The sequence below is a fragment of the Podarcis cretensis genome, assembly GCF_951804945.1.
Source record: "Podarcis cretensis genome assembly, chromosome: 2".
Taxonomy (NCBI): Eukaryota; Metazoa; Chordata; class Lepidosauria; order Squamata; family Lacertidae; genus Podarcis; species Podarcis cretensis.
The window spans coordinates 5,146,209-5,166,900 of NC_137171.1; the positions used below are offsets into that span (position 1 = coordinate 5,146,209).

Genomic DNA, 20,692 nt, shown 5'->3' on the forward strand with positions numbered 1-20,692 from the left:
TTTAATAAGAAGCTGAAGCTGCTTCAAGCCAGTGGCCCATCTAGTCCAGCATCCTGTTCTCACAGTGGCCAACCAGAGGCCTGTGGGAAAACTGCAAGCAGGATCCAAGCACAAGAGCAAGACTCTCCCCTGCTGTGGTTTCCAGCAACTGGCAGTCAGAAGCATTGCTGTCTCCAACTGTAGGGACAAAGCAAAGCCATCATGGCTGATAGCCATCTCAGTTGGGGACCAGCACTGCCTCCGGGGGAGCAGGGGCCACTTGGAGTTAGTTGCATGGCTTGGCTCCGGTGAAATCCCACTCCTACCACTAAAGAATGCACTGGTTCATTTCCTCTTTTCCCTCCCAGGATTTCCTGAAATACTATGGGAAAGCTGGCAAGGACACAGAACAGCTGGAGGTAGGACCCGGAGGCACTTGCAGCTGCTGCTCCCCAGTCCCACCCTTATGTGTGGACTGGATGTTATTATGCTGCTGCTTTCTTTCTTTCTTTTTCATATATTAATTTTTATTGAACTTTACAAGAAAAGAAAAGAAAAGACCATACATAACACTGTAAACACATTTATATACATGTTTTCCAAACTGCAAACTAAAAAAGAAAATACTTTTCATAGCCAATATTGCCAAATCCATGCTTCAAACATTACAATATATAAATCTTAGTTAAAATATTATAAAAGACTTCCACCGCATTCACCGCAAGTCTCTTAGTTATCTTGCTCGCCTTTACATCTGTTCTTCAATCGTTTCCCTTCCTTAGATTCTTTCATAATCAGTCAAATCTTTATGTTCTCTATATTCTTCACAAGGTTAGTCTGGGCACAACCAAACTTTCATATTTGAGCCCTGCTTGTATAAATATTTGTTTAAGCATTTGCATTGTTTCTGAATTATAATTTTTGATTTATGCCTTATTAAATCCGTCAGTTTTGCTAATTCCAGGTACTCACATAGTTTACTTAACCATTCCCCTTTTGTTGGGATATAATTTCCTTTCCAGTGACTGGCTGCCAACATTCTCGCTGCTGTTGTTGCATACAGAAAGATGTTAATTCTGTCTTTGGGGATATCCTTACTCAAGATTCCTAATAAATATGCTTCTGCCTTTTTGATATATGATACTTTTATCCATTTTTTAATCTCTTCATGAATCATCTCCCAAATTTTTTTGATCTCTGGACATGTCCACCACATATGGTATAGAGTGCCTTTCATTCTATTACATCTCCAACATTTATTACTATTCAATCTATTTATTTTTGCTAGTCTGTCTGGTGCCATATACCATCTGTGGTGCATCTTCATATAATTCTCTCTTAATGAATAGCAGGCTGTAAAATTTATGTATTTTTTCCAAAACCTTTTCCAGTTTTCATAATCAATTGTATATCCTAAATCCCGTTCCCACTTTAGCATATTCTCTCCTTTGACTTTCAAATTCAGGATCTGCAGAACTGTCCCACGAGGGTTACCACATGGTATGGGCATATTTTCATTCTGGATATGCCTTGAGAGAGGGAGCGGAGGCTTCATTATGTTCCCGAGACTGCACTCATAGCTGACAGGGGTCTTGAATCCATATCTCATAATAGTGTCTGCATGGAACTATGGCCCGTCAGTCTAAACGGGGCAGGTTGTCCAGTGTTGTTTCACATGTCCTGCATCTCCTGGGTTTAATGACACTGGCGCTGCTCGCCATGGGTGCACAGCCAGCCAGTCACCGGGCTATTCTGGTCCACCGCTTTCACCCGACTACTTTCCTTTGCCTTTCAGAGAGCTGTGGAGGTGATGTGTTTTGTTCCTAAGCGCTGCAATGACATGATGAATGTGGGGCGTCTTCAGGGCTTTGAGGTAGGCCCTGGGAATCAATGGCTGGCTTGGAGATTCTACAGATCCCGGGGGAGCTAGGCTCTTAGCCCTGATTTTCCAATCAACTCTACTGCAGAAGGCACCTTAGTTTTTAGCAGTGGGGGCTGTTCAAGGAAGAGAACCTTATAATTCCTCTTCAACCAGGCCTTGGGCTGATTCTATGGCCTTTTAAATGTGTCTGTGGGAGAGGGGGTTATTGATTTATTTTTGTTTTAACTACCGTATTTTTCGCCCTATAGGACGCACCATCCCATAAGGCGCACCTAGTTTTTTTGGGGGGGGAAATAAAGGGGGGGGGGAATTATTTTCCCCCCAGGCGTGGGGCTGGGGTGGGGGAAGCCTGAGCTTCCCCCGACCCCAGCCCCCAAACAGGCAGCTCTCTGCAAGCCGTGGGAGCCCAGCGCCGGCTCCCGCTGCTTGCGGAGAGCTGCGCAAAGCCTGGAGAGCCTGCATTTGCCCCATAGGACGCACACACATTTCCCCTCCATTTTTGGAGGGGGAAAAGTGCGTCCTATAGGGCGAAAAATACGGTATTTATTTTGTGTTTCTATCCTGTATTTTAATCTTGTGAACTTCCCTGAGATCTTCGGATAAAAGGCAATATAATAATAATAATAATAATAATAATAATAATAATAATAATAATAATAGGCATTTTAAAATGAGGGTCCTCCAACTCTGTGTACATTGATCTGGAAATTGTGAGCTTAAAATATAGGAACAAGTGGGTAGAAAAGGGAGAGGTAATTGAAAGAATTAGGTCTCAGGGACTATCACACGTTGAATTTTTCAGCTTTCAGATTCCAAAAATGAGGGGTACTGAAAAGTTGGAAACATGACTTGGAAATTCAAAAGATATTTTGGTTAAATTAATATAGTTTTGTTTAGTAATGAAAATGTGTGTGAAATTGCATAGAAATTTTTAAAAACAATTGCCAAGTACTTGCATTTGTTTGTTTGTTTGTTTGTTTGTTTGTTTGTTATTAAGCATTACCTGAAATTTTCAGAAAGTAAAATTAAAAATTATTTGGCTTTCTGAAAACAGTGTATGTGCATCTTCATTAAGCGTAGATGTTTCAAGCCAAATGTTGTCCAGTCACAAAAATTATAGCAGATTTGTATTCCTCACACCCAGAAACATATTTTTAAGGCCCCTCACTGAAGCAATTTGCCCTAATCCACACCCCCTTGTCCCACTGCTTTGTCCTGAGGAAAACTGCTCTTTTGTTGTTGTTCTTTGGATTGCTGTTTGTCCTGATTTAACACTAAAGAGTGGCTTTCCCTGGGAAAGGAGTGGGGCAAGGGGGAAACCACTTGGCCCCCTCCTTTCCAGGTATGGCAGAAGCAGAGGTGTGGACGAGCCCTCAGACATGTTGCGAAATATGTGGCACAGCCCTTGCTGGGAATACACTGCTTTAAATGTAAGTGAATATTTCGGTGCTGCCTCAGATCTAAAAGAACCCAAACCTCTCTGCATATAGAAAGTTGCTAAGTAAAGAAGAAGGGTTCTAGGCTTCTCCTTGACAGGTTAGTTTTCTCCAGGCAGGCAGTTTTTGAGTTGGGTCAGAATTCAAAGGTGCAGCCCGTCATCTGCAAGTGGTAATTCTGAGTCTTCTGCTCTAAGCACAGGGCAGTTTTGTGCCTTCTCCCCAGCTGAGTAACTAGGATCTGCCCTCTCTTCTCCAGGGGAAACTGACTGCTCAGGGGAAGCTGCTGCAGCAGAACACCTTCTGGGTGACGGAGCAGGCAGGCGGGATCCTGGCCCGGGGCCGTGAGCGGCGCATCTTTCTCTTTGAGCAGATTGTCATCCTGAGTGAGACCCTGGAGCGGCGGCGTGGTCCATATGCCGCTCAAACTTATGCCTTCAAGAGCAGCATCAAGGTATTACAGGGCTAACAGCAGAGAACCTAGGCAAGCCTGTATTCCCGTACCTATCGCTGTTTACCCCCTGTTTCTGCGGTTGTACCATGTAATTGTAAGCACTGAATTTGGTACCCTGAGAGTCTATGCATGTGTATAAAATTTTATATGGCTAGAAATTGCGAGTGAAATTCAACTTGGTGTGCTATTGCAAACGTTCTGTCTGTGTAAGCATTTCAGCTTGTGAGACAGAACAACCCCCTTTTCTCCCCCAGTGCACTGTTATGGGGGTTCTTCTGACTCCCAGAGCCAATTTAGGGGTGCATGCAAGGGGAGGGAAGAGGCCCACTGCAAAAGCAAAAGCCCTTGCACAAGGGCTTCCACTCATGCGCTCATTAGGTGAATCCTGCCTTATATAAATGTATAGCCTTGTGGCTGTGAAGATAGGATTGAAAGTGTGTGGGCATTGCTTGACGTAATCTCGGGAGCAGAGAGCAGGGGTAGTGCAAAGCAAGGAAATATGGAAATTAACTGGCTTTGCATTCTTCGTTCAGGTTTCGGAATGTAGCTTTTCTTGGCACAAGAATATAGGCTGGCTTGGTGTGCAGAACGTCGATCTTTGTTTAAAGCACAGAGATTACACAGCCTTGGTTATATCCAGAGAACCACAGAATTTCTAGGACTTCATGAATGTGCAGATGTACCCAAATCTGTTTTCTAAATAAATAAATAAACAAATACATTCCTTTTGCTTGACTGCCAGGCCCTCCCGGTTTGTCCATTTTATTGCTAATAACTTCTTCTTTTTCTTGCTTTTGAACGGTCATTACCTATCCACTATCCATCTCAATGCCAGGTTAGCTGTTTGGGCCTGGAGCCCTGTGTGGATAATGATCCCTGCAAATTTGCACTGATCTCTCGTGGCGCAGAACGGGGCACCATCCGTTACGTACTGCAGGCAGCAACGTCAGAGATTGCCCAGGCCTGGGTGGCTGACATCAGCCTCATCTTGGAGACACAACGTGACTTCCTCAATGGTAGGGGGTTCAAAGAGATGTTCTGTTCCTAACTCTCTCAGGCACCCACTGCCCTTTAAACCACACCCAGCCTTCTTCAAGGAGTGATTCCTCAATATTTCTTCCTTCATTTTCCTCACTCCTGGTCTGGATGGAATATGAAAGCTAAGATGTTTCCACAATGCTTTGCAGAAGTATAGGAAACTTCAGCTGGCTTCTAGATGGTGGCGCGGGGGCAGGGAATAGACAATTTTCAAAGAGTAATTTGAATTAGAGGCTACTGCCTTTCAGTGAGTTTAAATAGTTTGGTTCTTTCTGAGTGAAAGAAATGACCTAGCAATAGGTTTGTTTAAGTTTGTTTTAAGTTATTTCTAATTCAACTTCTATCAGAATTGATCCCAAGTACAAAAAAAGAATATTTAAAGTGATAAACACCCCAATTCCATGCCACCATATCATATCAGCAGGAATAAAACCATAATAAGGGCCCTGATATTTATTGAGCATTTATCCTGATTTGCTTGCACAAAGCTTATGCGGAGGTTAGGTTAGATTTAGCTTTTATTGAGTATTCATTCTGATTATTTGTGTGTGGGGGGGGTGTTAAATGTCAAGGACCCTTCATTTGCTACGGTATTGGAGCACTTTAATCCACTTTAAATGGTGCAAACCTGCAGTTCTGGTATGCAATTGAATCACTCCTGCAAAATCAATAGGAATGTTCATTAAAAAGGTCATCTGGAGGTACAATCCATTCTATCTCTGTCTGTCTCTTTCTATATGCCAGCCCCCGAACCCCAGCTCTAATATTACATTACCATCTTCTCATGTATGTGCAAGTCAGGCCTTAATTGTGCAATCAAGTGATGTACACGCATGTCTCAACTAGCCATACATTTTTACTTCAAGCACAAGCTGTACTTTGGCCTTTGTGAATCAAGCCAACACACAACTTTGGAAGGGTGGGGTGAGTCCCAAAGTAGATGGCAGAGCGGAAGTGGACTGCCAGTAAGCAGGAGGTCACATTTTTTAACACTTTCTCAAATAAAAAACTGAGAGATTTGTATTCTAAATCTTTCTCTCTGATTTGCTGTGTTGAGAAAAGGTAGTGTGTCCCCCCCCACACACACACACATAGGGGAGCAATCAAAAATGGGATTCCCACCCTTCAGTTTGAAGTCAGACAGTAAAGATTTCTACCCTGCCATTTTGCATAATGTGTAGATCAGTTCTGAATGACTCTTAACTGCATGGACCATGTCCTTTATTCCCCCAAGGGCCATGTTCCCCTAGGGGAAATCTGTTGGACACCACATGCCAGTGTGGGCAGGGGCAGAGCCGCCCCCTCTCTCTCTTAAGATATTCACTGCCCCATAATCTCTTAAAAGAGAGAAATAAGTGTGTGGGGTAGTGATGATATTAAGAAATGGGAGTTGGGGGAGGGTGTTTGTTCATGGTGTGGTGTTGATCTCAAGAGCTGCAATGCACCCTGGTGTGGCCTGTAGCCCCTCATCTGCTTGCTGGGCTTCCTCCTGTCCCTGTCGTGCAGTTTCCAGGAGTTGCTGTCTTCTGGCACCTCAGGCACATTGAAGTGGTGGCTCCTGATGCAGCACCCCTCTCCTGCTTGATGAGGGTGCTTGAGACACCTTTTGACAGTGGCTTTTGAGAGAAGCATTTTAAGCTGCTTGAATCACACCTGCACAGGTGGGGCTGTGGGACTTCACCCAGTGGTTCCTGAATCACTCCCCTGAGGAGTCTTTTCTTTCTTTCTTGCAGAAGATTATGTTTCACTAATGGAATTCAGAGCGTTTTGTGCTTCCAGTGCGTGACCCTGCAGTTCATTGCCCCTTTCTGTTTCCTTGCCAGCACTGCAGTCGCCCATAGAGTACCAGCGCCGAGAGAGCAAAACCCATAGCCTAGGACGCATTGGAGTCCCGCATCACTCACTGCCTGGTGGACCCAGCCGGCCCTGCTCCTCCGTCTCCATGGACCAGAGCAAGGGATCCAGCCTCCAGCCCCACAACGCCTCTCTCCCCTCCCTCTACCTTCCGGGCCCAGGCCAGCCTGAGCAACAGGCCTATGTTGAGGTAAGGTAAAGGTAAAGGGACCCCGACCATTAGGTCCAGTCGTGACCAACTCTGGGGTTGCGGCGCTCATCTCGCTTTACTGGCCGAGGGAGCTGGCGTACAGCTTCCGGATCATGTGGCCAGCATGACTAAGCCGCTTCTGGCGACCCAGAGCAGCACACAGAAACACAGTTTACCTTCCCGCCGGAGCGGTACCTATTTATCTACTTGCACTTTGACGTGCTTTCGAATTGCTAGGTTGGCAGGAGCAGGGACTGAGCAATGGGAGCTCACCCCATCGCAGGGATTCGAACCGCTGACCTTCTAATTGGCAAGTCCTAGGCTCTGTGGTTTAAACCACAGTGCCACCCGCGTCCCGTAAGGTAGGAAGGTCTTTTTGTTGTCAAAAACAGGAAGATCCCTGTTGAATTAACAGCTTTGTGAGGTTGGGCTGGCACAGGTGAAGTTCCTGTTCTAGCTTTGGAATGAAAGGGGCTAGTAATTGGCAACAGGAATTTGAAATTCAGTTCAGTGCTTACATTTGTTAAACCTCATTAACACATGTATAGTTTGCAAGAGCTACGTGAAGCAGAAAATGAAAACAATCATTTGTCATTAAAACAATCCACCGTGTGTGCTGGCTTGAGATTGCATTGTACACATGCTGTCACAGAGACAAAGGAAAGTTATCTTTCCCACACAATTCATATCAGTACAGTGGTGCCTCGCAAGACGAAATTAATTCGTTCCACAAGTTTTTTCGTCTTGCGAGTTTTTCGTCTTGCGAAGCACGGTTTCCCATAGGAATGCATTGAAAATCAATTAATGCGTTCCTAGGGAGACCGCCTTCAGACCAGGTCCGGGGACAGTCTGTCCCCGGACCTCTTCTGAAGGCTGGGGGGGGGGAGGACATTCCCCACCGCCAGGCTTCAGAACAGCCTTCTGAAGGCTGGCGGTGGGAAGAAAAGCCCTTCTCCCGCCGCCAGCCTTCAGCAGAGTTCCTGCAGGGCTGCCTAGGCTGCGAATAGCAGCCTGCTGCCCGGTGCGAGGGACGCTCTGAAGCAGAGCGCCCCTCGCGCGGGGCAGACATCTGCAGCTTGGGGAGCCCTGCGGGGAACTCTTCTGAAGGCTGGAGGCGGGAGAAGGGCTTTTCTTCCCACCGCCAGCCTTCAGAACAGCCTTCTGAATGTTGGCGGTGGGGAGGAAAAACCCTCCTCCCACCGCAAGCCCCGAGAAGAGAGGAGAAGCTGTGCGCCTTCTCCTCTGTTCCCGGACCTCCCACCGCAAGCCTTCAGGACAGGTCCGGGAACAGAGGGGAAGGCGCGCAGCTTCTCCTCTCTTCCCGGGGCTTGCGGTGGGAGGAGGGTTCCCCACTGTCCCGGAGATTTCCCTATGGGCTTTCGTCTTGCGAAGCAAGCCCATAGGGAAATTCGTCTTGCGAAGCCGCTAAAAAATCGGAAAACCCTTTCGTCTTGCGGGTTTTTCGTTTAGCGAGGCATTCGTCTTGCGGGGCACCACTGTATTGTCCAACAAAATTTCATTTTAAAAAATGCCCCAGGGGAGATGTTCCAAAAATGTAGGCATTTAACCTCATCAGAACACAATAAGGGCCTGCAGGATCATGCCAGTAGCCCACCTAGACCAGCATCCTATTTTCACAAGGGCCAGTCAGAGGGCTGTGGGAAGCCTACAGGCAGAACTTGAGCACACCAACCACTCCTCCCTTCTTGCCGTTTCCACCAACTAGTATTCAAAAGCATTACTGCATCTGAGAACCTCCTTGTTAACAGCTGCTCAACAAAAAATGAGAAATTGGAGTTCAATGCTCAGTTAGTATTTTAGTCTCATTTGTAAGCCGTCCCGCAAATATTTATATCAAGGGGCAGTGTAGATAGCTTTAAGAATAAGAAGTAAAGAAGTAAATAAATGAGACAGGTTTTCCTGTTTGGGACAAAATCTTGGGGTCTATTAAACTAGAGGATATTGACCTCATCCCATGCAGATGGATTTTCTCCTTGTACCCTTTCATTGATTAATCCAGAGTGGTAACAGCTAATGGATTGGAATCACCCGCTTGCTGCAGAAGCATGTGCTGAGCAACTCCAACTGTAAGTGTTAAGTTGGGGCGAACATATCAGACGACACAGCGATTCTTCCAAAGCAGCTCTTTATTTGCAAGCTGGAACAGAACTGAACTGAGGAGCTCAGTCAGCCTGCTTATATAGAGCTCCAGAACAATTGTAACTGTTGCAACTTTCTAAAACTATCCAATCACTGAACGTCACTTTCGATCCTTCATTTGCATACAAACTATCCAATCACTGAACGTCACTTTCGATCCTTCATTTGCATAACTATCTACAGTATCCCCCTGCTGGCCCAGGGTGAGAACTTCAGTAAAAGACACCGTGGTGGATATCACCAATTGAGGTGTTGACAACAAAAAAAGTAAACATGGAAGGGGAAAGAGTAACATATGAGGATATTACTAGGAAAACAGACCAAGGGATAAAGCTCAAACCATATGACCAAATTGAAAAGATGTTAACAGGGTGGCTGCAATACCACCAGATCAGTGACTTATTAAAGGAAGATAAAAAGAGAAATGGGTTCGAAGATAAAAAATCGAAATTCCAAATCGAGTTAATAGACTGTAAAGATAAAATTTTATCAAGAATGTATAGTTTATTGCTAGAATGGTATACAAAAGACGAAGAAGTAAAGGAATCAATGACAAAATGGGCAATTGATATTGGGCATAACATTGAATTCGATGCGTGGAAAAGATTATGGAAGGAGGGTTTGAGATTTACAGGATGCATGGCTTTAAAGGAAAACTTACTACAAATGATGTATAGATGGCATTTGACGCCAGTAAAATTAGCTAAAATGTATAGGAAAAAAGAAAGAAAATGTTGGAAATGTAAAAAGGCAGATGGGGACTATTTCCATATGTGGTGGACCTGCGATAAAGTAAAAAAATTTTGGGAATCAATTTATAATGAACTCAAAAAAATATTTAGATATACCATTTTTTTCGCCCCATAGGACGCACCGCCCTATAGGACGCACCTAGGGTTTTTTTTTGGGGGGGGGGGATAAAGAAAAAAAAATTTCCCCCCCAGGCACGGGGCTGGTGCGGGGGAAGCCCGAACTTCCCCCGACCCCAGCCCCCAGAAGAGCCTGCTATCCGCAAGCCTAGGGAGCCGCGCTGGCCTCCCCAGGCTTGCGGACAGCTGTGCGAAGCCCGGACGCGCTGAGGCTTCCTAATGCTTGGCGCCGTGCTCCGGAGGGACGCGCAGAGCTGCGCGGACCCGGGGAGGGCAGGCAGCTCTCCGCAACCCTCCAGAGGTCGGCGCGGCTTGGCGCCAGGTTCCGGAGGGATGCGCAGAGCTTCCTGAAGCCTGGAGAGCGAGAGCCTCTCACTCTCCAGGCTTCAGCGAAAGCCTGTATTCATCCCATAGGACGCACCCACATTTCCCCTTCATTTTTGGAGGGGAAAAAGTGCGTCCTATAGGGCGAAAAATACGGTACTTTCCCCTAAAGACCGGAAGCGTGTCTATTAGGCTTAATAGGAACAGAAATTAAAATAGAAGATCAAAATTTGTTCATGTATGCTACAGCTGCCGCGAGGACCTTTCTGGCCCAAAGATGGAAAGTACAAGATATACCAACTATTCAGGAGTGGCAGGTGAAGTTGACAGAATATGCAGAACTTGCCAAACTGTCAGGGAGGATCCAGGACCAGGGAGATCAAAGATACCAAAATAACTGGAGTAAATTTATTGAATATTTAAAGAATTGTAAAGAGGTCAAGACACTAGCAGGATTGACATAATACCTCCAATGTATAATAGTACTAATATGAGAATGATGTGCGTGATGGAAAGAGGATAAATATACCAGTTGTGGGGAGGGAGGGGGGTCACGACTCGGCAGAGTCAAAGGGAATGTATGGTGCTATTACAATTTGTTGGGAAAAAATATGTAAGGAAAACAATAAAAATTCACTTGGGGAAAAAAAAGAGAACTTCAATACATAACAGTAAGAATATAATTGTGAGTGTGCTTAAGGGATGTTAGGGAGTGTGTGGTCTCTGTTAAGTGAGCTTATGCAACACAGTGTGTCACAGTTCCCCAAAGTGGAGACCAGGCTAGTGGCCCTTCCGCTGCCACCAGGCAGAAGTCTTTATTTTTCTGGTTGCCTCCACCAAACAATCTAAGCTCACCTGGGTTTCAAAAAGAACACACTTAGGTAGTGTGTGGCTTGGCTTTTAAGCATAGGGTGGGCAAGAGACCACAAGGCTTTGTGAAAGAGGTTTAAATGTTCACTAAAAAAGGTTTTAACATCTGAATGGTTATGTACACACAAAACAATCACCAAAGCAACCTGAGTCTGGACATCATCTGTTGCCAAGAGTAATGGGGTGGGAGGGAATTGGGTCTAGGGCCTCTGTTCTGAAACTTCAAACTGGGCAGCAGGTATTCAGGAATAGAGGGACAGAGGAGGGGACCGTTGAGTTCCCCTTGGGTGACTAACTGGAGAGCAGCCAGGGAGACTGCTAACTCTTTCCCAGACTGCCTGGGTGAGATGACGTCTTCATCATCTCACCTGCCAGACCCTCCAGATGGACAGGTGTGCTGCTAACCATTCCTCCCAGCATCATGGTCTCAGCCAGGCTGGTTCTGTGGCTTGCTCTGCTGCCGAGGTGATGGGTGAGAGGTAGAACTGGAGCCAGGCAAGAGAGAAGACAAGTAGACGTGTCTGCTGCTGATAAACTAAGCCTTTAATATTCAGTCCATAGATACTTGCATGCATGCATGTGAGGATATTCACACACTCCTCCAAACATGTTGCAGGGAAGGGGAGGGTAGAGGAAATTCAGAGTAGGTTTGTTACTCATAGGCATAAGCAAGCTTCCCCCATTCTGAAACCATCCAAATATTGTTTGTGTTCATTAACCACTGCCAATATCATAATCATTTTTCTTCTTGTTACATTGACTGCCTCTCCTTCAATTTCCCTCTGTTTTAAATTTTCATTATTACTGTCGGAGTCATCTATCTGCTAAATAACCGTTCAGTAGTTATTGTTTTTTTCCTTGGTTATATTGTATTATTTCTGATGAGGATTATCTGTTGTTGTGATTTTTAAAAATGTTAATCACTAAAACCTATAGCAAGTGGGGAGGAAAGACGAGGAGCCCAAAGTAGTGAGCACTGTTCTGCGAAGACAGTGGTGAAGACAAGAGTGCTGATTTCTGTTCTCAGATATGAGTTGGAGGAGGAGGGTAGGAAAGAGTGCTATGCTGTCTTAGGAGGCTTCAGGACTCTACAGGTTTCTGATTCCAGATTATAGAATAGAATCATAGAATCATAGAATCATAGAGTTGGAAGAGACCACAAGGGCCATCGAGTCCAACCCCCTGCCAAGCAGGAAACACCATCAGAGCACTCCTGACATATGGTTGTCAAGCCTCTGCTTAAAGACCTCCAAAGAATGAGACTCCACCACACTCCTTGGCAGCAAATTCCACTTAGATGAAAAGGAGATCAGACTGATCTCTAATAGAGGCAGAGAGAGACACACACAAGAGATTTGCAAGAGGATGCCTATCTGTTTTCTTTTTTGGGAAATTAGATGACTTCATTTGATGAATTGGATTGCCAGAATCCCTTCCAGGTCAGGGGTCTTGTGAAACTATGACGTTTGCATGGCGTGCTTTCAATGTGAGATGTTGTTTGACTTCAGCTATGCACAAGTTGACAGTTGACAAGCTATGCACACTTTCTCACATAATATGACACCAAATTGAGAGCACCCATCTGTGCTGGAATGTTGTCTACTCCCTACCCAGATTAAACCCAGTTTGCTTTCTGCCCCCAGCCATCTCGCAGCCAAAGCTCTCCAGGGCCTGGACCAGTTCACCTACCTTCCGATGGCTCCAAGGTGCATCTCTCCAATTCCTCCCAGCAGGAGTCCCTGCACACAGTGAGTTTTGGTAGGGCAGAGGAAGTGTTCCTTTTAATCTGAGTAAGGATTCAACATTCACAGTTGACATAACGATAATGATTCAGGTTCTGTTGCCCGTGGCCTTACTCATTCTTTCCATCAGGATTTAACTTTCATTGGGACTGACATTTTACACACACACACACACGTCCCCACCACCTGACCACATGTTGCCACCGTGCCACAGAAGCCTAGGAAAAAATGCAGAATCTGGCACAGGTTGCAGAATTCAAAGCTTCTGCCTATAGTGGCCTTCCCAATGAGAAACCACTGACATTCTTCCAAAAGAATCCCAGGGTTCCCCAAAACACAGTCTGAAATTCATTGCTGTGTTAGTAGACTATGTCCCCCTCTCTTGCGTCGTTTACCATTGCTGATGCATTCATATGCCAGTAATTTTATTTCTGGAAAGCTTTTTGATGCTGTGCTTTCCTTCCCACAAGAGATTTTGAAAGCATGCCATATACACTTTTCTTCCTTCCATTTATCTGCAATCTGCTCCACTCTCAGGCTGAGAACATGGGCAGACATTGCCTAATGAGCTGTCTTATGCTCTTATCTTTGGTTTTGCTTTAGAGCAGAAATGAAGAAACTGTGGCTCTCGAGAAGCTGTTGGACTGCAACTCCCACCGTCTCTGATCATTGGCTTTGCTGGCTGGGGCTGATTGGAATGTAAGAGCATAAGACAGGCATAGGCACACTCGGCCCTCCAGATATTTGAGGCTACAATTCCCATCATCCCTGATCACTGGTCCTGTTAGTGAGGGATGATGGGAGTTGTAGTCCCAAAACATCTGGAGGGCAGAGTTTGCCTATGCCTGCCATAAGATGAGCCCCCAAGGGCCCTTCTAGCCCAGCATCCTGTACTCACAGCCAATCAGGAACCTATGGGAAATGCATAAGCTGATCCTTTAAGCGCAACAGCACATTCTTCCCACTTGTGCTTCCGAGATACCAGGTACTGGTATTCTGAGGTGTACAATCTTCGATACTGAAGCTGCCGTGACTAGTAGCCATTAAGGCCCTTATTGCCCATGATGGAGGTGGAGTCCAACACATCTGAAGGCCCACAGGTTCCTCATCCCTGATTGAGAGTAAGCCTGAGTAAGTATATATGGGCAAATTTGTTATACACAACTGATAGTTGTTAGTTAAAAGGAACCTCTGTGTATGTAGGACATTGCTTCTCAAAGGCTGTGGCACAAGGAGAGGATGGCAAACATGACAGGAAGATTCAAGGAGAACAAAAGAAACATTTCATTATAGCATAGTATCAAAAAAAATTTTTTTGCAATATGTGGATAGATATATTTCCAAAACGAGAGCAAGAGCATAAAGTGATACTGAGAACAATCATAGTTGTGATCTAGAATCGCTGTCCCAATGTATTTCTTATCAATAAAAAAATGGTGTGGTGCAAGAAAATTTCTATTCTGAAAGTGTGATCCAAAGAAACAAGGTTGAAAATCACTGATATAGGAGACGAATTGAGAATTAAATCTGTAGATTAAAAGTTAAACTTTGTATCCCACATATGTGGGAGACATAGAAAAAGTGGGCTGTTAAGCCATTTAACAAAGTAAAACACGTACTGTATACATTTTTGCAGCTTACTAAAATTTAGGAATTGGGCAATTACAGCTTTTTGTCCCTTTTATTTGAGGTTTGCTGACCTCCCCCCTCTTCAGCCCTGCTGCAGAGAATGAACCACATGTTTTAGTAAGATAAACAATTACATTTCAATGCAGGCAGCAGATACAACACAGGTAATAAAACTTATCAGGTACAAAATACAAAAGTTGGCTTCTATAGGCTGCATCTGTCTGGACCTCCCAGATACACATTTGATCAGTTTCGAAACATGGTAGAAAGAGTCTCTTCTCAGAGACAGGATGAAGTATAAAAGATTATCTCCGTGGTTACAGAATTCCAGCCAGCGGAGGCAAGGGAAGTAAGCACACAGAGCGTCCTCTCTAGGAAATTTAAGTGCACTTTTTGTGTACTAGCCCTGTCTTGTCTAGCAAAACATACATTTGGCTGCAAACCCCACACTGTGGACAGAGGCAGAATGCCAGAATATCTCTGAACACTAGATCTAAGTGTTGGCAACAACAGGAAAAGCCATCACCTTCATTCCCTGCCTTGCGTGTTTCAAAGAGGCATCATGTTGGCGGCTGCTGAGACACAAAATGTTGGATTTGATGCACTTTGGCCTGATCCAGCAAGGCAGTACTTAAGATGATTAATTTGCATAATTTATACAGAATGCAGAATGCAGCTTTTCGCAGCACAGAATTGGATTACCCCGTAGTAGATATATTGAACCAAAGTATTACACTGTCTTACCTGTTGATAAGATAAAGCCAATATGTGTGCCGTGGCAGGAGCTCTGCGGTGGGAGTCTTGCAAAATACGTCTCAGGAACCTTTCCAGAGTTTTCATTGTTCCTCTGTCCCTGACAGGCCCAAAGTGATGACGACGCCAGGCCGCTGCTCCCTGATCCCGAAGTCCCGGAAATCAGTTTCCCTCAAGGCTGTGCTCAACTTGCCCAACTTGACGAGGATGAGCTGTGACTCTTGGACTGTGGGAAAGCCCCTGTCAGACCAGTGGGGTGGGGGCTTTGACTGATCTAACTAGCTCTTCCCTCTCCTTCTCCCACCCTCCCTCCTTCTGCTGTCTCCAAGGGAAAGAGAGACACAGCAGCAGCATGATGCAAACTCTTGCTGCCCTCTGGTCCTGCTCTGTTTGCCCAGACACCCCCCATCCTATGAAAGGGGCGCAGAACCCCCACATTGGGATCAGAGAGTGCCGCTGGTGGCCCTTCCCTTTTCTCCAGACCCCTGTATATGCATGCTGTGGGGCTGTACGGGCTTCAGGTCGGGGCTCTTGGACGAGGGAGTTGGATTGTGTGAATTGAGAATTTTATTTTGTTTGTTGTAATAATAAAGATTTTAGTTAAAACAAACAAGGAGACAAATGGCTCCAGGACATCTCTGTCTTCTTGCAGGCTCTTCCATGAGTAACTTGTGCACCATGTGCTAGATCCCCTTCTCTTGGCCTTGCACTTTATTTAGGGCAAACCTTGTTGGCCAGTTTCACAACATCTTCCTTTACACTGCTTCCCCTCCTAGCACTGAAGAGATATACAGAGAGAGAGTGTGTGTGTACACACATGCATATACATACACATATATCTGTAATTAGAAATGAAAAATGGCCCTTAGCCTCTGACACATGAAGAAGGGAACCACCTTTATTAGCAATTTTAGAATCTTGCCCAAGAGTGTTTCCCCCCACTCTGTTTTTTGAAAGAATGGGCTAGCCTAAGGAAGTTAGACCCAGTTCAAAGTTTACTTTTGAACTCACAATAAGTGACAAGATACATATGTGATACTGCTAAGTTGTGAACATTGCAGGTACATTTTAAATGGCTGGTTGGTTGGTTAAACACAGAAGCAGACACCCTTTCCCAGTCGCTGCTTCATGTTTACTGTGGAGTAGTCCAGCTACTTTAAGCTTGTGTTTGCTGTTCACAGTTGACGACTTAAATTTTGCCATTTGTACATTTTTGCCCAATTTCTGAAAATACGAATCTGTATTGTGTGGTACATGTGTTTGGCTGTGTGCAGCCTTGGCATTATTATATTAAACTTATCCCAGATAATTCACAGAGTGCAAGAGAAGGAAGCACATTTGAAGGTGAAGGTGAAGATCAATTCTCATGGGCAAATGTGATGTTAAGGAAAAATATTAGGAAGTAGTGTGTGTGTGTTTGCATCAGTGCAGATGGAGCTTAAGTAGTCAAGTCTTCTCTTCTGCATGCACAAACACTGTGGTAATTACCAGGGACCATTATTTGGTGCTTGTACCCCCAAGCAACACTTTCTCCACAACAGTTGTTTGAGACAGGGTAAAAGACCATATCTAGGGGCGGAAGCTTGATCCAAGCCAAAAGCCTCCTTGTGGTTCCTTCAGTTTCAGCAGACGCTGCCCCCAGGTTCTCAAGTTATACTTTGAAACCAAAAGGACTAAAAACCTTTAAAAATGTTTGTGGGATGGCGACTTGTGTGGAGTATAGGAAAGCCTACAAAAGACACACAGCGCTGCCTATGAATATATCTGACTTCCAGAATCAGGTTACTAGCTTGATTCCAAATATCCTTTTGCCATTCCAGTCAATTTTTGCCCCTCACTGGAACCTGATTTGGGCTCACAAGGCAGGTCAGCATGTTTTGTTACCACAGTACTTCATTTATTGGTTTTGCATTTTCATTCTGAAGGAGAGGCAGTTGACGGTTTTCAGCCTCAGGTGCCAAAATATTCAGTACGTTGACACCACTGGCTGCTCTACTTCAAGCAGAAAAATGTTTTGGAATGATCATGCTAAGGGACTTCTCTGTTATCTCCCATTAACATCAGAACAGACATCAAGGAAAACTCCCAAATCTGGGCAATCCCATTGTGCTGTTGCCTGTTAATAGGATTTGGTCTACCTGACAGAGGAAAGGGTCAGGAAGAATGGCTTCTTCTATCAACTCCCTTCTTTTTAACAAGTCAGAAGTGCAGAGATGCAAATGAATGAAGCTCGGCTCTTTTACACATCAAAGGCAGCGCGGCCTATTTTAACAAAGGAGGATCTGCTCAAATGATGCTGCTGGTGTTACAGACCTGCCTGTGAAATCTGCAGCAAGAAACACAAAAAGCTATTTTCAATTAAGCAGTTTTGCACTTCTTTCCTGCACTTGGAACGTAGAACCTTCCTTGGCTACAATGGCTGTTTGGCTTATTTTGCACTGCCCTACACAAATAATGAGTTGTCAAAAGCTCTGCCATGTGAGAAAAATACTCAAAAGTGTGCTGTGTTGAGTCTCTCTTCAGACGAGATGTGTGTTCTGGTGATTTGCTCATTAGACAGGGTGAGGGGGTGGACTGCTGGCTCCAGAGTGTACTACCACATCTAGCTGAACATGTTTTTGAATGTTTTGCTCCTTGTTTAAAGTACTACCTGCAAGTAGCAACCTGGCACTTGCAGGAAGGCAGGAAGAATTAGCATTAGTGCTACCCCTAGGTGTGCTTGTTTACTTTAAAAAAGATGTTTTTAAAAACTGGAGGGGTATTAAAAAAGGTAGACGTCCCTGTAATGTTACAGAGAGGCAAAATGGGGGCTGAGGAAGGCATGGTGTACTGCCCCTGACTTCACCTCAGGCAACATGATGCCTCTCTGTAATGTTGTAGAGAGCACCTGCATTAAAGGATTAATGCGCGGATCGTCCTGTCTTCCTTTTGGCTCTAGGAAGAAACAAAATGGCACTCTGTAGTCTTCTTCATTATCTTTGTTTTCTCTTGGGACCAAACTAGATAGGTGGGGAAACTGTGTGTATGTTGAACATGTGTTTGTGCTGTTGACATAGAAAGGCGGAGGAAATTCAGAGCAGGAAAATCAGAAATACTCGTTACACCAGCATTGGGCGGGGGAGGGAGCCCACCTGTGTAGCCTTAAGTCGTTTCCCACCTGCCTGGGTCCCTTCAGGTGTCAGGCGCTGGCTGAGAGGAAACTGCTTAGAAAGGAGGAAAGGAAAATGATGGGGGGGGGGGAGGAGATTGTGCTTCCATTTTGTGTTGAAGCGTAGCCCCCACCCTCACCTGTGTCCACCCCAAAACATTTTGCCACCTGAGGCAGAGCAGCAACCACTGCGCCTCCCCTAATGTCAAAAGGTGTCTAGTGCCAAGTCTGACCAAGTTGTTTTGTCACCCGAGGCAGAAAATCCCACAAGGTCATCTCCCTGGGGGTTAAAATTCAATAATTACATTAAAGAGTTGGCCATTTGCTACCCTTTTATGACATTCAAATTTAGCTGCCTGAGGCAGACGCCCCTCAGCCCTTGCTTTACATGTGATTGGGCCCAGGCAAAATACATGTGATGGGATTGTGGCATCTACAGTGGCATTTGCTGGCTTCATAATTTTAGGCTTTGGTTCCTCCTGTGTGGCATCCGCGAGAAACAAGATTCACATCAGGATATGATGTTTTGGTTAGAACAGCAAAAAAGGAAAGGAAGCAAAAGACCAGATTATGAGTAAGGAATGGGGATGCCCAACCCTGTAACCCTAGGGTTGCCATATGTCTGGGGTTTCCTGGACATGTCCTCTTTTGGGGTGCCAACATGCCCATTGGCAGATTTTTACATTTAACAGGAAATGTCCGGGTTTGGGGTTTTTTTTTGGGGGGGGGACACACATGCATGCTTGGGAGGGCGACGTTGACCTGCTGTGCCCTGGAAGCAGAAGTGCCGTGTGAAGCGAGAGGAGAGTGCATGGGAGGTCTGCAGCGACTGCCCTCTGGAACGAGGCCTTCTGCAGCGAAGATCAGGTAGGAGCTGGGATCCTGCCTCTGCCTTCAGCCTGTTAGCATTGCTGCCGCCAAGCCCACACACCTCTTTCCCTGACACAGGCTGGCAGTGGCCACTTCAGTTTCCAGAGAGTGGTGTGCAAGTTCTGCAACATACAATGGAACTTCACAGAAGACACACTTTAAGTCACCCTGAAAGAAGATATTTGAGCTCTCCAAATCATTTACCCATGTATGGGCACAGAAAATAGTAAGTCTAGCTGAAGGGCAACACATGGAGATCTGCATCCATCATCACAATGCATCCCTATTATTGTTTTATAGCAGTGTTTCCCAAACTTGGGTCTCCAGATGTTTTTGGACTACAGTTCCCATGTTCCCAGACCACTGGGCCTGCTAGCTAGGGATGATGGGAGTTGTAGTCCAAAACAGCTGGAGACCCAAGTTTGGGAACACACTGTTGTATAGCATAACTATGAGGTCATTGCATTATCTTAGAAGGGGGCACAGATGTTGAGGAGGCACAGCTATGACTGTTATGAAGGGAGCCTGCACTTCTGAATCTGCCACTTTGCTGCTGGGAGGGAGCTTGTATATGCATGCATTTTTACATTGATGTGCAGTAGCAGAGTCGGGTGGGATGAATGCACTTACCTGACTTCCTGGTAGTGGCTTTGCTGCTGCTCCTTGCGGGGATGGAGAGTGGGAGGGGAAAGGCAGTGTGTGAAGGTTGGTGCTGTGCAAAGGAACTGGCAGGAGTGCCGCATTAACCTCAGTGCAGACACACAGTGCCGACCTCCCCACCACCTTGTCCTTCCCCCACACTCTAGCCTTTCTAGAACTTCACCCGACTGCATCTATCATGATTAATAAAGTCAAGAACCAGCATCAGGTTCTGCCGCCCCTCCTTTTGCTCGTTCCTCTCCACCCTGTGCACACTGGGGATCTTGGTTGTTTAAACCAGACTTCCCATTTTCTCTGAAATGAGGAACTGTGATTGAATGCCAGTTTACAAAACAGGATATTATATATAATCATCATATGGGGTGAGGGAGAACATTGAGTCATGAAAATCCCCACCTGCTGTCCGAAGTGTACAGTCCAGGAACCTCAACTGTGTGCATGAACTGCACCTTGTAGTGAAAAACAAAGCATGGGAACCATGTGGTATGGAAAGAGGACTGCAAAAACCATTCAAGGTCCCAGATACCAGCATTGCATGTTTTGAAGCAAGGATCTGGTTTGTAGCAGAGAGGCCAACACAAAGATGGGGAAATATTTCAAATTCCCATGGACCAATATCAAGTGTTTATAGACATAGGGGATATTCCCCCCAGTGCTGTGCTGTGAATAATATGCATTTGGTGGTGAGAAGGGGATATGAGGACACTACCACCACCACTACTGCTTCTGGGTGAACTGTGTCCACCTGTGCTGGTATGTGGCTTGCATAGAACAAGCATGCTGAATTGAGTTCAACCCCCTCATCAGTACCAGCATGGAGATAGGAGTCTGCAT

The 20,692-nt window shown here is 45.4% G+C and overlaps 1 protein-coding gene across 5 annotated transcripts in view; it reads left to right on the plus strand.

Moving 5' to 3' along the window:
- The window catches only part of ARHGEF25 (Rho guanine nucleotide exchange factor 25), a 75,522-nt gene extending 59,729 nt beyond the window's left edge, over window positions 1–15,793 (plus strand). For all 5 annotated transcript variants that reach the window (XM_079966690.1, XM_079966687.1, XM_079966689.1 and 2 more), the window contains 7 exons: window positions 348–398; window positions 1,775–1,852; window positions 3,557–3,751; window positions 4,587–4,767; window positions 6,613–6,833; window positions 12,700–12,804; window positions 15,288–15,793. In XM_079966690.1, coding sequence (XP_079822816.1) covers window positions 348–398; window positions 1,775–1,852; window positions 3,557–3,751; window positions 4,587–4,767; window positions 6,613–6,833; window positions 12,700–12,804; window positions 15,288–15,398 — 942 coding nt within the window. In that variant the 3' untranslated portion in view covers window positions 15,399–15,793. The remainder of the gene's footprint in view (window positions 1–347; window positions 399–1,774; window positions 1,853–3,556; window positions 3,752–4,586; window positions 4,768–6,612; window positions 6,834–12,699; window positions 12,805–15,287) is intronic.
- Window positions 15,794–20,692: the final 4,899 nt, after the last annotated feature.